Raw genomic sequence first — 16,361 nt, 5'->3', positions numbered from 1 at the left:
ACCCACCCATCCATCCACCCACTCACCCATCCATCCACCCACTCACCCATCCATCCACCCACTCACCCATCCACCCATCCATCCATCCATTAACTAAACACATTGTGTCTATGGGGAGTCAGGTACAATGCTGAACAAGAATCAAATAAACATGGTTCCCAGCCTAAGGGGCTTACAAAACAGCAGGGCACACAAAATTGCAATGTAATGTTATGAATGCTCCAGCTAAGGAATGCATAAGCACCGAGAAAGCTCATGGGAGGTAATTCCCTATGCTTTGTCCTGGAGGAGATGCTGATATTTGAGTTGGGCCTTTTGAAGGACACAGGAGTTGGACAGGCAGCAGAAGAGTGTTCCTGGCAGGGGCACACAGCTTGAGTAGAAAGCAAGGAGGTAGCATGAGTGAGCATGGCCTGTTCTGGAAATGTATAGCTGTCTATGTTGGTTGAATCAACAGTTGTGAGTGGGGATACTGATGGGAGAGGAGTTTGGGTCAACTTGGGAAGACACGGAGCAGCATATGCCTATGAGTGGGCCTGCCCCTTCCTGCTCGGCTTGGCCTGCCCCTATCAGAGCTGAATAATTGAATTAAGTACCAGCTCTTAAACAAGATGCAGCTGTTTAGCAGATGTTACTTACACCCCAGATGGAGGTGCATCTTGGCGACGGGCACAACATTTCCAAGGCATCTAATTTGTGAGGCTGTGGAGAGGAAAGAACTTCAAGATGCTGGCATTATTATTTAATAACCATCATTAATTACACACCCCCTCCCTCCAGCACCACTGCATGTCAAACATTTCTGCTGGATTCAGACTGGAGGCACAGAGGCGGGCTGGCAGGTGGGCTTGGGGGTTGAACTTGCTGGTTCTTATTCAGAAAAACAAGAGAAGAAAAGGGAAAAAAAATCATCAATCCACAAAGCCTTCAAGAACTTTTATAATAATGGAAAATGACTGCTCTTGCATTTTTCATAAAATGGGTACAAATAATAACTGCTATTGATTGAACCCCCACTCAGAGCCAGGGGCTATGCTGGGTGCATCTTAGACATTGCCTCCAATTCCCTAATCCTCCCAACAGCCACGCACTGTCCTACCTCAGGGCCTTTGCCCTTGATGTCTCCTCCAACTGGGAACGTTCTTCCTGCAGACACCCACATGGCTAACTCCCCAGCATCCTTCAGAGCTTCACTTAACTGTCAGCTCCCTAGAAAGGCCCTCCCTGACCACCACTCCCTGAAATAATGTCCTCCACCTTCTTGACCTCCTTCTCTTGCTTTTTTTTCATCACCTGATATACGTACATTTGTTAATTGTCTGTTTCTTTCTTTTAGATTTTAAGCTTCCAAGGACAAGGATTTTCGTTTCATTCATTGTGGCCTCCCAAGCAGTCAAAACAATGCTTGACACAGGACAGAGTTCCTTTTTTCTTTTTTGAGACGGAGTCTGGCTCGGTTGCTCAAGCTGGAGTGCAGTGGCACGATCTCGGCTCAGTACAACCTCTGTCTCCTGGGTTCAAGCGATTGTCCTGTCACAGCCTCTGGAATAGCTGGGATTATGGGTGCGTGCCACCGTGCCCAGCTATTTCTTTTCTTTTCTTTCTTCTTTTTTTTTTTTTTTTTTTTTTTTTGGTTATTTTCAGTAGAGATGGGATTTCACCATGTTGGCCAGGCTGGAATCCAACTCCTGACCTCAGTGACCCACCTGCATCAGCCTCCTGAAGGGCTGGGATTACAGGCATGAACCACCGTGCCCGGCCCAGAGTTCTATAAATATTTGTTCAATGGGTGGGTGAATCATCAGTGGGTCTCACAAAAAGATGTAGCAGAAGAGTGTCAGGAAGATAAAATCTCTTTCCTAGGCATTACACAGCCAGCAAAGAGCAAGCTGGGATTTGAATTCAGCTCTAATTCTAAAGCTCTGCTCTTTTCATTAAGGACTTTGTTTTTCTTCTCCATAGCACTTATTTCTCCTTCTCCTTCTCCTTCTGACAGAGTCTTGATCTGTCACCAGGCTGGAGTACAGTAGTGTGATCTCAGCTCACTGCAACCTCTGCCTCCCAGGTTCAAGCGATTCTCATGCCTCAGCCTCTCCAGTAGCTGGGATTACAGGCATGTGCCACCACACACTTGTATTTTTAGTAGAGATGGGGTTTCACCATGTTGATTGGGCTGGTCTCGAACTGCTGACCTCAGGTGATCCACCCCCCTCAGCCTCCCAAAGTGTCGGGATTACAGGCGGGATTACAGGTGTGAGCCACCACGGCCGGCCCACTTACTTATTTATCTATTCACGTGTTTAATGTCTGTGCTTCCCACTACAATGGCAGCTCCACTGAGGGCTGAGTTCATCTGTTTTGTTCATAGCTGAATCCCCAGCCCCAAAACAGTACCTGGCACCCAGGAAATGCTTCATAAATATACGCTGAATGAAGGAAAGAGGGTCTGGGATACGGGAGGCTGGAGGTGTTCACACCCTTGCTGGGTCTCCGACTGGGTGAGACGGTGAGGAGCGCCAAGATGTTTTCCACTTCCCTAACCCCTCCCACATACAGACTTCTTATTTACTCTTGGAAGCAATGCTGCAAGGGAAGTAGTATCCAAACCATTTTACAGATGGGGAAATTGAGGCTTAATCAGAGAAATGATTTGCCGTTCTCAAGGTCACCCAGCTAGTAAGTGTCGGAGCTGGGATTTAAACCCAGGCCTCCAGAGCTCACTTGTCATGCAAAAGGGACCCTTAGTGCTTGCTAGCTCTGCCCACCCAAAGGCAACAGCTAGAAGGTCCAGAAGGTCCATTCACAATCTGTGTGTTTCCCCTTCAAGGTCGGGGGTGTCAGCACCAAGGTGAAACTCACACTTAATTCACAACTCCCAGTTTTGTCCATTTCAGTGAGAACTTTCATGTTATTTTAACCCAAATCCCCTGTCGACTTCAATGAAAGCTTTGAATCCATGAGGAAGGTCAGAAAGGGTTTTTTGGAGGTAGCACAGGCGCCCAAAGGAAATCATATTAGCATATTCATTATCATCAGGGCCCTTTGAATGTGTTTTTGAGCTGTTCCCTTCAAGTGACTGGAGACAATGGCTCCTTTCTGTTCACAAATTCCTGGGCTTGAAGTGGGCTGTGGCCAGCTCCTGTGTGCTTCTCTGCACTTTCCAAATGGTCACAGTGAACCCGCGTTGCATAAGGTAACGGGGAGAATGTCATCCACTAGGCGTGCTGGTGGTGAATGAGGCTCTTTGTCTGGGTTTGGAAGAAATATCTCCTCAAGTCACTTAGGCAGCTGTGGTGGACCCCAAAGATGGGCTCAGGTAACAAAATATGTTGTTAAACTGTCTTCTAAGGAGGCTGGACCCTATTAACAGGAGGTTCCTGAGTGTGGCAAAGAGTCGGGGCTGGGGCTGGGGTAACAAGGTAGTTGCTCAACTCTGGCAAGTGCCAGGATCACCCAGGGAGCATTTAGCATCAATCAGTGTCCAGCACCACCTCACCAGGCCATCTGGATGCAAATCTTGGGAAGTGGGGGAACAAACAGGCATCAAAGGTTTGTAAGTGTCCCCAGATGCAAATAGGCAGCTAGTAAGCAGAGCAGAACGCCTCTCTCCTCCAATCAGAGGGAAGGAGAAAAGAGAAGTTGTGGGTGGGGTATAGTGGGGAGGGAGGGCTACAGGAAATCCTCTGGGCATGTATTGGGAAAAGAGAACTTCAGGGAAAAACGCTTTTTTTTCTCTCTCTCTCTCTAAAGAAAATTCTCCAACTGCAGAAAGTGGAGACAACAGTACAGTGACCCTACATGCTTGTTACCAGCCTCACCTGTCACCCACATGGAGTCCTTCCCATTTGTGGGGTTTCCAGGTGTGTGCCTGTCCCAGAGAGGCCATGTGGCCCGCTGTCCCAGAACCTTCCTTCTGTAAAGCCCACGCCACTCCCCAGTGATTCTGACAGTAGATCCTTGGTGGGAACACAGAGCCCCAGCTTTCAGCCTGGGCAAGCTTTGACAGAAAAGCCAGCAACTGGGACACAAGTCCTTTTGTATTAAGGGGGAAAAAAAAATAGTTCTAATTAAAAAGAAATCCCCACCTATTTGGACTAATTCCTCCATGACTAGCTTCTCCTTAGTTCTCCTGTTTTCGGACAGGGCCTGAGGCTGATTTCCCCTGAATAGGATCAAAGAAGCGAGGGGACTAGCCAAGGGCTTGGAACACCCAGAGGGTAGCTGCTGGGGGCGTGAGAACTGAGTAGGGATGGCTCCAGGAAGTCCTCTTATGTGTACTGCTTTGTTCTTTTGACGAGGATTTGCTGAGCACCTACTATGCGCCAGACGTCGTGTTCTAGGTAAGGGGGATACATCTGATGGAAGAAGGTGCTTCCCTAGATGTAGCTTACATCCCAGTGTGGGAGACGACAAGAAACAGTAAGTCAAATCTACGGCATGTCAATAGATGGTGTTAAGTGCTACAAAGAAGGTTAAAGCAGGGAAAGAGACTGGGGAAGGACTGCTGGAGTGGGTGGTCATTTTTAATGAGGTACCCAGGAAAGGCGTCTCTGCAGACCCACACAAGTGAGAGAGGGAGCCCTGCTGGAGGGGCATTCCAGGCAGAGGGCACAGCAGATGCAAAGCCCCACGGGTGGGAGTTCTCCTTCCAGGAGGGTGAGCACCCTTGAGTGGTTGGAATAGAGGAAGGGCTGGGGAGAGTGCAGGGAGGTGAGGTCAGGGAGGCAGGTCTGTAGGGGAAACTGAGGAGGTCAGACTGTGTGACTTAGGAGGCCTTTGTTTTTCCTTTGAGTGAGAAGGGCAGTGATGAGTGGGTTTTGAGCAAGAGGATTGCAAGCTCTAGCTTAGGTTTTAACAGGACATCTCTGCTGAGTTAAGAACAAGTTGTAGAAGGCAGGCCAGAGGCAAGAGGAGGCTGTTGTGTCACCCCAGGTGACAGACAATAGTGGGTCAGACTAGGGTGGTCATGGAGGGCATGGATACGTTTAGAAGGAAGAGCCAATGGAATTTGTGGACTGCAAGAATGTTGGAATATGACTCAGGACAATCAGGGCTGACTCCAAGGTATTTGATCTAAGCAACTAGAATTATAGAGTTGGCATTTCCTGATATGAAAATCCTGCAGAAGGGGTGGGTTTTGGAGGCACAATCAGGAGTTCCATTTTGGACAGGTGAGATGTAACATGCCTGCGTAACACAGATGGAGCTGTGGAGTTAGTAGCTGGGCATGAGGCTGGAGTACAGGGGAGACGCCTGGCCCAGAGTCACCCCAGATACTGAGTGAGATCACTAAGGGTGTGATTGTAGACGGTGAGACGTGGACTAAGGTTCTGATATAATAGGAACTGGGCCAGGCCATGTCTTCTGGGCCTCATCACCTGGTGTTGATGGAGGGATGTCCTGATCCTACCTCCCTCTCCATTCACCACTTCCAATTCGTAGCATTTACCCTAAAGATAAATGGGAGAGCTGAGCTAGCCTAATTTTGGTTGAAAGGAGCAGAGCCTCTCTCCTAACTTGAGCCATGGGGGGTTGTTGTAAAGCTACATGCAGGGACTGGAAGGCAGGAATTTTGACCACACATCACAGAATACAATTTAGCTACTGGAACATCATTCAGGACCCAGTGCTCTGGGACTGAGTTAGTTCATAGTCATCTCAGGAGCAGAGGTTTGTCAAACTTCTCCTCCCCCTTGTCTGTCTTGGAATTTTGGCTTACTCATTGCCCCTGTGCCTTCACATTTGTTTGAATTATGTCATTTTTTAGGGTCTTTCAGCTTGTAGGCATTATCCCAGCTCTTTGTGGTCCAATTCAAACTGGCAGCCACCATCACTGCTGATGAGTTTAGTTAACTGGGCTCAGCCCTGCTGGGTGGAGCTTCTGTCCCAGGCTGTATCATAGGCTGCTCAGCCTCTATTTTGGCAGTCTTTGGGTCAGGTGGCTCTTCCTGCCCCCACCAGGTGTTGTGGAAGCGTGGAGATATCGGGTAAGAATTCAAGGTCAACAACAGTAATGTCAACAGTAATAATAACAGCATGGCTATGTAGACTGCATCAGACAGACTGGGTTCCGGTTCAAGCCCAGGTTCTACCACTTACTATGACCTTGGGCAGCTTGTTCAGCCTAACTGCATCCCCATCTCTACATCTACAAGTGGGAAATAATAATGTTAACTACATCTTAGCATTGTGGTGAGGAGTATATAAACTAATCAAGAAGACTCTTATGGCATATAATTTAATCAGGGCTCAAAAAATACCAGTCACTCTTACGACCATTGGCTGAACAGTTCTTCTGCACTAAATGAGGTGCTTTAAAGGTGCACATTCTTATTTGATTCCTTATAAAATCCCAATGAGATAGTTTCTTTTTTCAGCCCCACCTTATAGCTGTGAAAGTGGAGGCAGAAGTGATGTGACTTATTCAAAGGTCCTTCAGCTAGTATAAGATGAAGCTGGGACACTGAAACACAGGTTTGTCTGGTTTCAGAACTGGTGGTCTCACTGTGCCCTCCCCCCTACCCCAATGGGGCATCTATATGTAAACACTCACCCTGGGCCACTTCCTCTGCAAGACTGTGGGCAGGAGCCCCACAGAAGGTGTAGGGCACTCCCTGATCTCCCACAACCCCACCCCCTACCCCAGATCTTTCTGCCTTCCAAGGAGATATTGCCTAGTCTTCTAAATACCACACTGCTCCAGTGGGACTGTGCTCCTCACCTGCTCTGGCCTACAAAGGCCATTCCTGTTCCTTGTCCTGTGTGGTCCTCAACATTTCAATTACTTAGCAAAGCAGGGATTATTTCCTCCCATGTGACAGATGCAGAAACTGAAATTCACCAAAAGGATGGAACTGTCTCCTCCCCAGTCCTTACAAGGAGCATTTGGAGAAAGGCAAAACTGAACTTGAGAGGAACAGGGAGTCACTGCATGTCCTCGAAGAGGGGTGAGAAGAAGGCAAGAAAGACTGGGGTCAGAACAGAGAAGCTTGGAACTAGAGCGGAAAGGTGCCTCATTTAACTGGGCCTGTGCCCTGGTTAGCAATGTAGCCAGTTCTGCAAAGCCTCCTCCAGACTTGGGGTTCAGTCAGGGTGTAAAGGAAATAGAATGATATGAATTCCTGGTGCCAGTTTAATTTCATGAAATATGCCAGCATGGCCCTGGGGCTTGATGCAGGCTTCCCTACTGAAGGATCACAGCGGGAAGGGAGCATCTGCAGGCTCTTGGCTCACATTTGTCGCCTGTAACCTTCACACACCAGGCACAAGTCTTGCCCATGCGCCGGCACTGTCATCAGTAAACAGTCCCTGAGCTTCACATGTATGGATTTCACAGCACAGCTCTGGAATCTGACAGTTGAGGGTTTGAATCTCAGCCTTGCACCTACGCACTGTGTAGCCCGGAGCAAGTCGTTTAACCTGTCTGGGTTTCTGCTTCCTCATCTGTGATCCTCCCTCAGTGGGATACTGTGGAGATCAAGTGAGATATGTTGGTTTAGCGCTTGACACAGGGCCTGGTGTGTGGCGAACGCCATTATTGTTCCACACAACACAAAACAATTCGGACACTTGCTGTTGGCATAGGAATGATTAAAAGATATACGGTATAGGAACATAACAAATAATAAAAAAGGAAAGATTATTTTGATGACAGAGTGGAGGATGTGTTAGGAAGGAGAAGACTAGTATTGAAACATCTCTGCTAGGAATAGTGTTTGGCTGTTGGTAGCAAAGAAAAAAAAAAAAACCACCTAACCATGGAACAGATTTTAGTTGTCCTCAATACCTATGCTCCCCTTCTTCCTTAGTCAACAAAATCCCCAATTTTCATTGGAGTACATGGCATGCCTCCTGAAATAAAGATTACAGTTTCCAGTTTCCCTTCCATATCCTAGGTATGCCCATGTAAGTTCTGGCCAGTGGAAAATGTTGTGTGTGACTTCTAGAAAATGTCTTAAAAGGGAGGGTAAACACCTTCCTCCACCCCGTCCTCCACACTTTCTGGAATTTGAGACATGATGACTACATCTCAAGTAGCTCGGACCATGTGATAAGTTAAAGATGGCTGTGGATTCTTTGATCCTCCTCCTTTTGAGAGGAGGAGTCATTTTTCCCTGTACTTAAATCTGGGCTGACCTGTGACTTCTTTGACCAATAGAGTATGGTGGAAATAACGCCACACCCATTCCAGGCCTAACCTCTAGGAGGACTGGCAGTTTCTGCTATGGCCTCTGGGAGCCATGAGCTGCCATGAAAAAGGTCAAACTACCCTGCTGGAGACACCCACCTGGAGAAGCCCTGGGATTCCATGGAGAGGCAGAGGGACCCAGCTGAGCTCAGTGTTCCAGCCATCCCCACAAAAGCACCAGGCATCTAAGTGAAACCATCTTGATCCTTCAGCGTAGCCCAATCAGCACCTGAATATCACTGTATGACTCTAGTCAGTGCTCCATGGATCACTGAAGGATCACCCAGCTGAGCCCTGCCCAAATTTCGGACTCACAAAACTGTAGACAATACAATGGTTGTTGTTTGGGGGCAGTTTGTTATGCTGCAGCAATAAATAGCCAGAACAGACCAAGAGGTAGAAGTCGTTTGCTGAAAATGTTGCAAAAATTATACCAGTCCTTACCTAGCTACCTCCAGATTTCTTGCTACATACAAACAAACAAACAAACAAACAAACAAAAAATCCCTATTTAAGCCTTGTTGACACCTTGGGCTATTGCTCAGTCCTCAGTTCTCCATTTGTTAAATGGAGCGTTAGCTCCTGTCTTACTACTTCCCAAAGGTGCCTGAGAGGGTAGAGTAAGAGTGAAGAAGAGAAGGCCTTTTTCATGTAATACAAACAGTGCTCACGTCCCCAAAAATCAGTGAGTGACATAATCAAACAGTTACAATATATTTAATGTGGTCATAATGGGTGTGAACTTGTCGTGAACCAATTGCAATGGATTTTGGAATCAGACACGTTAGAGCTTGAGGCTCTCAGCTCTGCTAGACAAATTTCTTACTTGACAAATAGGGTCAGTCATTAAATCTCTAAGCCTTAGTTTCCTCATCAATAAAATACAGACGACGTGATTTCCCTCCATTGAGTCTGTGAGGATTAAACTAAATGAGATTAATCCATCTATTTGATAAATATTGAATATCTCCTAGGGTCTAGGCCAGACACAACCCTGATATTGGTGGCCACTCACCCTTAAATCTAAATATTTAAAAGTTATAAATCAAACCAATACCTTCTCTTAAATGTTCTATCCTTCTCCTCAGTAAGTATAACTTCTCAGCAGCCTGAAAGGCCAGGATCGATTTGGAAACAGACTTCTTAGATACTTGCACTGACATGTGGTGGTGCTAGGGAGAGCCAACCCCATCCCCTGGTTGCTTATTTCCCAGCCTATAACCTGCCACCTTCCCTTCTCATCCCCAGCTCCATCCTGTACTGTGTACACCTCACCTGCATGTGTGTAGACATACCAGGCTGCAGGTCCAAGCTCCATCCACACCCCATGCTCAGCAGTGCCCCTTAGCTACACCCTGGGTTTAGTGTTCTGCCTCCAGACAATAGACCAGGAAGAGACCTGGCAGCAGGCTTGGGACTTTTAGGTAGGGAGCCCAGGAATCCTAGGAATCTGTAGTACTCTAGACAAGGAGCAAAGACTTGGATGGGTATATCCCTCTGGCACTGCAGACTCTCTAGCCTGTGGGGATGTACGCAGCTGGAGGCTGGCCAGGGCACAGCTCCGCTTGCCTGGGTCCAAGGATGGGCTGGTCAGCCTGTGCTAGGTGCTGCAGATACATGAGTAGATGAAGCAGATATCACCCCTGCTTCTCCTACTCAAAGGTGAAGACACATCCCTGAAGTCGGGGCCTCAGTCTCAGCCCTTTCTGTAAGATGAGGGCTTAACTGATCTGACATCAGGTAATGCTGGAGACTTGGTGAATGTCCTCAGGAATCTCCTAGAAGCCAGGAGGCCAGATGAGGCGGGGCGTGCTTAAGGCCTGAGTAATCAACTTCTTCCTTGAACTCAAGGCTGGTAGGGCAGGAACGGCATCCACCCTCTAGTCGAACTCCATCCACCCAACTCCTTCAGTGGCCACAACAACAAAACTTCCCATCATACCTAGAATGAAAGTCCAGCTCCTTGCCAAGACCTGCAAAGCCTGCTACCCTCAGCTCCTGACCATCTCCTCTCCTTATTGCTGCTCACTGAGTTCCATCCTTATGTTCATGAAACCCCACATGTACTCTTCCACCTCAAGGCCTTTGCCCTTGCTGTTTTCTCTGCTGGACATGCCCAGCTCTTTGCAAGGCTAGTACCTCTTATTGTGCAGGCCTCAGCTTAGACACTCCCTTGCATAGAGATGGCCATTGACATCCTTTTAGGAGCAGCTCCTATCTAGCCCCAACTCTCTCTTAAGTGTGTCACCACTTTACTTCCTTCCTCATACAGCTAAAAGTGGTGTAATGGAGTGTGCAAAAGCTTCCACTTGGGGCTGGACTGGCTGGGTCGAACCCCTGCTGGGCCCAATATTCTCAAGTGCCCAGCCTACCTACTGCACACTTGAGGCTATTGTTCAACCTAGTTCCCCACATACTGTTCAACCCGTTTCTCCACATATTGTTCAACTTCCTATTTCCCCTGAATAGATTATTCAACCTGCATTTTCCTATCTGTGCAAGGGAGTGAGGATTACATGACCTAATGTGCATATAGCATAGAGCAGAGGCTGGCACAAGCGTTGCAGTGGTGTTTGCTATGATATCAACACTTGTTGCTATTTGAAATTATTTTGTCTGTATGTTTCTTGTTTATTTCCCTCTTCTCTCTGACAGGCAAACTCCCCACAACAGCCTCCTCAACGCTGCCTCCCACAGTGCTTGGACAAAATAATTAGAGCAAGGAGCGGGCACTCCTTATACAGGACATCCCCATGCAGGTGGAGAAACTGAGGGAGAGTTGGAGGTTCCTTGCCCTCGGTGATGCGGTGTGAAGGCCTCCAGGCACCAGCCCCGCCGCGTGAGCCGCCGCCTGCACCGCTTCTCGCGGACCCCAACCGAGCCGCACTTCTCGCGCCGCTACTGCGGGTTTCCGCGGCGCCGGTGTTTTTGTTCCCGGCGCGGCGCGTTTTAGTCGTTCAGGCCGAATCAAGCGAAGGCGGAAAAGCGGCGCGCAGCCCGCGTCAGCTGCAGTTTCGTCCTCCTGGTTCCCGGTGCGCTAACAAAGGCATTTGCATGAAAACAGAAACCCGGTTTGCAGAAAGGACCCGTTGGCGGGGTGCATCGTGCGCTCCAGTGCCCTACCGCTGCGCCCCCTTCCCCAGGTGGGGAAGAAGCGAAGTGTGGGGACTGGCCCAAGACACGGCTCGGCAGGCGGGGACCGGGACGCTGCGGCCCGAGCGACCCCCTTCTCTGCCCACTTCCCAGGCCGGCGGAAACGGCCGTCTCGGGCGTGGGCGCGCTTCTGCAGACTCATCCGGACGTTTTACCGAGGCGTGCGGCCAGGGCGCCCGGGGCCTTGGGGAGCCGGCGCCTGCGTGCGGACCGCAGCGTAGCGGAAGGAGCGGCGGCAGTGTCTCCTTCAGCACTGGGGCGCAGCCTCCGGGCTCGCCTTGCGCCACTCTGGGCCTCGGTCTCTTCGCATGTTCAACAGGGACGCAAGAATGTCACAACGCCTATCTGCAGGGGGAGGCGGGCTTCCCAGAGGCGTGCCGGCGCGTGGCTCGCAGAGGGGCTCTGTGAATATCCGCTGCGTTGGCCCTTTCCAAAGCTTTTCCTTAGCCGCTTCTCCTTTGGCCCTTTCCAGAGCTTTTCCATAGCCGCTTCTCCTTTGAAACCCTCGTTTTCCCCAGCAGCCCTTGGAGGCAGGATAAGTTAAGTGGTAAAAGCAGAGGATTAGGAACCGGGGAACCCTGGATTCAAATCCTGCCCGACGCTGACTAGCTGTGTAACCACGGGCAAGTTACTCAGCCTCTGGAGGCCTCAGCTTCCTCATCTGTAAAATGGGGCATAACACAGTCCAGAAAGTGCTTAGTTCCGCAGTGTCACAAAGCAAGTGTTTAATTCATTCTTAAAATTATAACTTCCAGCTCTGGGACAGGCGCAGGGTAGAAAGGGGTTTTCTTAAGGTCACAGGCGGAGTCAAAGGCAAACCCTCCGGGTCTTCACAAGTAAGGCTTGTGAAGCAGCAAGTCTTCAGCAGCCTGAAGGGCAAGTTCCCCAGATGGTTTTATCCAGCCTGGTAGATGTGAGCGGTAAGGAGCGCCGGCGCATCTCCACCTCTCCCCGCGAAGACGCACAAGCAATGGCTGGCGAATCTACTGCCTGGAATGGGGTTCTTGGGTAGAGACCATTTTTTGTTGGAAAAAGAAGAAGAAAGAAAGAAAGAAAACAAACAAACATGCAAACAAAAACGGAAAGCCAGAGCCTTTTATGTAGGAGCCAGCCTGCTACTCAGGGCCGACCACCGTCTCTCCGCAATTCCTCCCCGGGAAGGAAGCCTCGCGCTGCCCTCCAGTGGCAGGCGAGGTAGTGTCGCCTGGGCGAAGCTCACAAACAAGGGTTTACCAGAGAAACGAGCTTCAGTCTGCGCGGGTGGGGGCTGTCGGGGAGAGAGCAGAGAAAATCGGAATGGTTCCCTGACTGCTGTTTTTTCGTCCCGGTGGATCTTGGGAGTCTTGGAAAGAGAATAATAAGGCTCTCTGAATTTGAAAGGCATAGGAGTTTTTACATTCTGGTTTTATTTATTTTTGAATAGATAACACATTTACACGATTCAAAAGATAAAAAAGAAGATAGCGTGAAAAGGAAGTCTCGCTTCCACTCTTGTTCTCCAGGCACCCAGTTCCCCATCCTAGAGACAGCCATTGTTACAGGTTTCTGTGTACCCTCCTGGAGATAGTCTATGCAAATACAATTATTTTACAGGATCAATAGTAGCTTGCCCTATATACTCTTCTGCCTCTTGCTGCTTCGCTTAAAAATGCATCATGGAGTTTGTTCCATGTTGATTCACATGGGGCTGCCTTATTCTTTTGAATAGCTGCATAATATTCCGTTGTTTGGCTCTCCTGTAATTATTTGATCAGTGTTCTATTGCTGAGCCTTGAGGCTGCTCCTAATCTTCTCTAATCACAGTGTGTTACGACGAATAACCACCTACATGCATTGTTATGCCTAGGTGCCAGTGAGGCACATAGCTATTGCGGTATAACAAACCACTCCAAAATTCAGTGGCTTTAAACAGAAAGCTTTTCATATCGCTCATGTGGGTCAGCTGGGTAGCACTGCTGATCTGGGCCAAGCTCAGCTAACTTTGCATTTGCTGCTTGTATCTTGGATCAGAGAGGGTGAGTCTGCTGGGGCTGGTGTATTTGGAATGGCCTAAATCACATGTCTGGTAGTCGACTGGCTATCAGCTAGGGTTAGAGAGGTGTTCAGGCTATGTGTCCCTCAACGTCTGGCAACATGCAGTGCCTCCTGAGACTATAACTGGTGTGAATTTACATCCATTACATTCTATTGGTCCAAGCATGTCACAAGCCATCCCAGATTCGAGAGGTGGGGAAATAGAAATCACTTCTCCCAGGGAGGAGCGGCAAAGTCACATTGCAGAGTATGATGCAAGGGCCCTGAAGCATTGCAGTCATTTAAAAATATATTTATAATATTATAGTTAGCATTATGGTGAAAAAACCTGATAAACATTACCTTTGCCATTACCTGACAGACGTTACCTCAAGCCTCAAGGCTCAGCAACAGAAGACTGATCAAATAATTAACAACAATAATAATTAACAACAATAATTTCAACAGAAGACTGATCAAATAATTAACCAGGTGATCAAGGTTAACATTAAGTGATATTGATATTGATAGTATATTCTCTTGATATAACTTGTTGAGAATGACACTGTACCTCTGTGGTTTTCCTCCCCCAAACCAGTCTGATGATAACCCCAGTCTAATAATGAGAATAGCCTCATGTCATAGCCGCTATGCACAGCCTCCACTTAAGGGATGGGGAATTATGCTTCACTTCCTTGAGGGGGCAGTATGTAATAAGTTATAATAAGAATTCTTCTGCTATTTGTTTATTCAGTCATTTATTATATCCATGTGCACTCATGGATATTTATTTTGTACTTTTCATTGTAATCCAATACTATGTTATTTACATTGTTGCTTTAATTTGTTCCAGTTTTGGCGCCTGGGAGCTTTCTCTATTGGCTCCTGTGTCCCTTTGCCATAATTTTTTGTTATCTTTTTGAGCCCTTCCTTACTTTCTGGCACTAAAGCTGCTCCAGACTCATCTTGCATATTTTCTTCCCAGCCTTAGAATCAGCCATTTCTCCAGGGAGCCTGGTTCCTTTCACTGGAGAGTGTTATTAGAAACAGATCTGAATGGTGGGTTTGCATGTTGCTACTGGGGACCCACTACCAGAGAGCAGGGCTAGGAAATATGTGTATGTATCCTAGCCTGTGCACACATATAACTGTAATGATTCTGTATCTATCATCAGTATCTATATTAAGTTAAACATGAGCTCATGCTGCTGTCTCTGATTCTAACACATTCATACTGTTCATTCTATCCTTCTCCCTTTGCTTATCTATAACCTTCCACTTCAGCAGTGAAAAACCTGGCTCCTACCATCTGCCATCCATTTACTTAATTGTTCAATGTTAGTACACTTGTACTGGGGTTTCAGAATTGTCAAGCCCTACCCCTGTGAGAAACAGCTCTACCAACCGGAGGACAGCGCTTATGGACAGCGCTTATGGACAGCTCTTTTGGTCTTTAGCCTTCTTGTTTCCAGTCATTTCCAAAGTTGTTTAGGTCAGCACCTCTAGTCTCCATGCCCTTCAATGAGATCTCTCATACATTTGTAATACAATTAGATTATTTTGTCATCATCTGCATTTTATCCTGTGATTCCCCATCCTCCTAGTAGATTTTTTTAAATGGCATACATTAAGGTTTACTTTTTTTTTTTTTTTTTTTTTGAGATGGAGTTTCCCTCTTGTTGCAAGATCGTGCAATGGTGCAATCTTGGCTCACTGCAACCTCCGCCTCCCGGGTTCAAGCGATTCTCCTCCTCAGTCTCCCGAGTAGCTGGGATTACAGGCATGCACCACCATGCCCAGCTAATTTTGTATTTTTAGTAAAGACGGGGTTTCTCCATGTTGGTCAGGCTGCTCTTGAACTCCTGACCTCAGGTGATCACTTGCCTTGGCCTCCCAAAGTGCTGGGATTACAGGCGTGAGCCACCACGCCTGGCCAAGGTTTACTTTTTGTGCTGTATAATTCTATGGTTTTGACAAATGCATAGTGACAAATGGATAGTGTAGGACCTCTTTATATGTTCTGGATAACAAGCCCTTAGCAGATATATCAATCACTACAGTACCACATAGAATCGTTTCATGGCTCTAAAATATCCACTGTGCTTTACTTAGCCACCTGTCTCCTTCTCAGTCCTCTGGCAACCACTGACCTATTTCCCATCTCTATCATTTGCTTTTTTAAAGAAATCATATAAATGGAATTATATATGTATATATACGTATAGGTATATGTATATATATGTATAGGTATATACATATATAAAACATTTGGAAACTGGTTTATTTCATTTAGCAATATGCACTTAAGATTCATCCATATTGCGGTGTGAATTAACAGTTTGTTCCTTTTATCTCCGAATAATGTTCCATAGTATGACTGTTCCACTGTTTGTTTATCCATTCACCTATTAAAGGGCATCTTAGTTGCATCTGACTTTACTGTGAATAAAGGTGCTATAAACATTGGGTGCAGGTTTTTGTGTAGACATAAGATTTCTTATCAGTTGAGTAAATACCTAGGGGCATAATTTCTAGATTGTATGGTAAATCTATGTTTAACTTTATAAGAAACTGCCAAACTTCCAAACTGTACTTCCAAAGTACCATTTTTCATTCCCACTAGCAATGAGTGACAGTTCCTGTTGCTCTGCATCTTCATCAGCACTGGTATTGCCAGTTGGTTGCAATTTAGCTATTTTAATAGGTGTGTAGTAGTTGTTTTAATTTGCATTTCTATAATGACAAATGATATTTTTTCATATGCTTATTTGCCATTTGTATACCTTCTTTGGTGAGATGTCTGTTCATATGTTTTGCCCATTTTTAAATTCAGATGTTTGTTTTCTTACTGTTGAGTTTTAGACATTGTTTGCATATTCTGGATATGATCTTTGGGATGGTTAATTTTATGTGTCAACTTCTCTGGGTTGTCACAAGGGATGCCCAGATGGCTGGTAAAACTATTTCTTGGTGTGTCTGTGGGATCGGTTCCAGATGAGATTAGCAT

The 16,361-nt window shown here is 47.0% G+C and overlaps 1 protein-coding gene across 1 annotated transcript in view; it reads left to right on the top strand.

Moving 5' to 3' along the window:
- Positions 1–12,824, top strand: part of LOC108529969 (uncharacterized) — an 18,567-nt gene extending 5,743 nt beyond the window's left edge. The window contains exon 2 of the mRNA XM_017872528.1: positions 10,844–12,824. Within this exon, the coding sequence (XP_017728017.1) occupies positions 10,991–11,749 (759 nt within the window). The 5' untranslated portion in view covers positions 10,844–10,990 and the 3' untranslated portion in view covers positions 11,750–12,824. The remainder of the gene's footprint in view (positions 1–10,843) is intronic.
- The last annotated feature ends 3,537 nt before the right edge of the window (positions 12,825–16,361 follow it).

The sequence above is a fragment of the Rhinopithecus bieti genome, unplaced genomic scaffold, assembly GCF_001698545.2.
Source record: "Rhinopithecus bieti isolate Rb0 unplaced genomic scaffold, ASM169854v2 scaffold_7580, whole genome shotgun sequence".
Taxonomy (NCBI): domain Eukaryota; kingdom Metazoa; phylum Chordata; class Mammalia; order Primates; family Cercopithecidae; genus Rhinopithecus; species Rhinopithecus bieti.
This window is presented reverse-complemented; position numbering and strand designations above follow the sequence as displayed.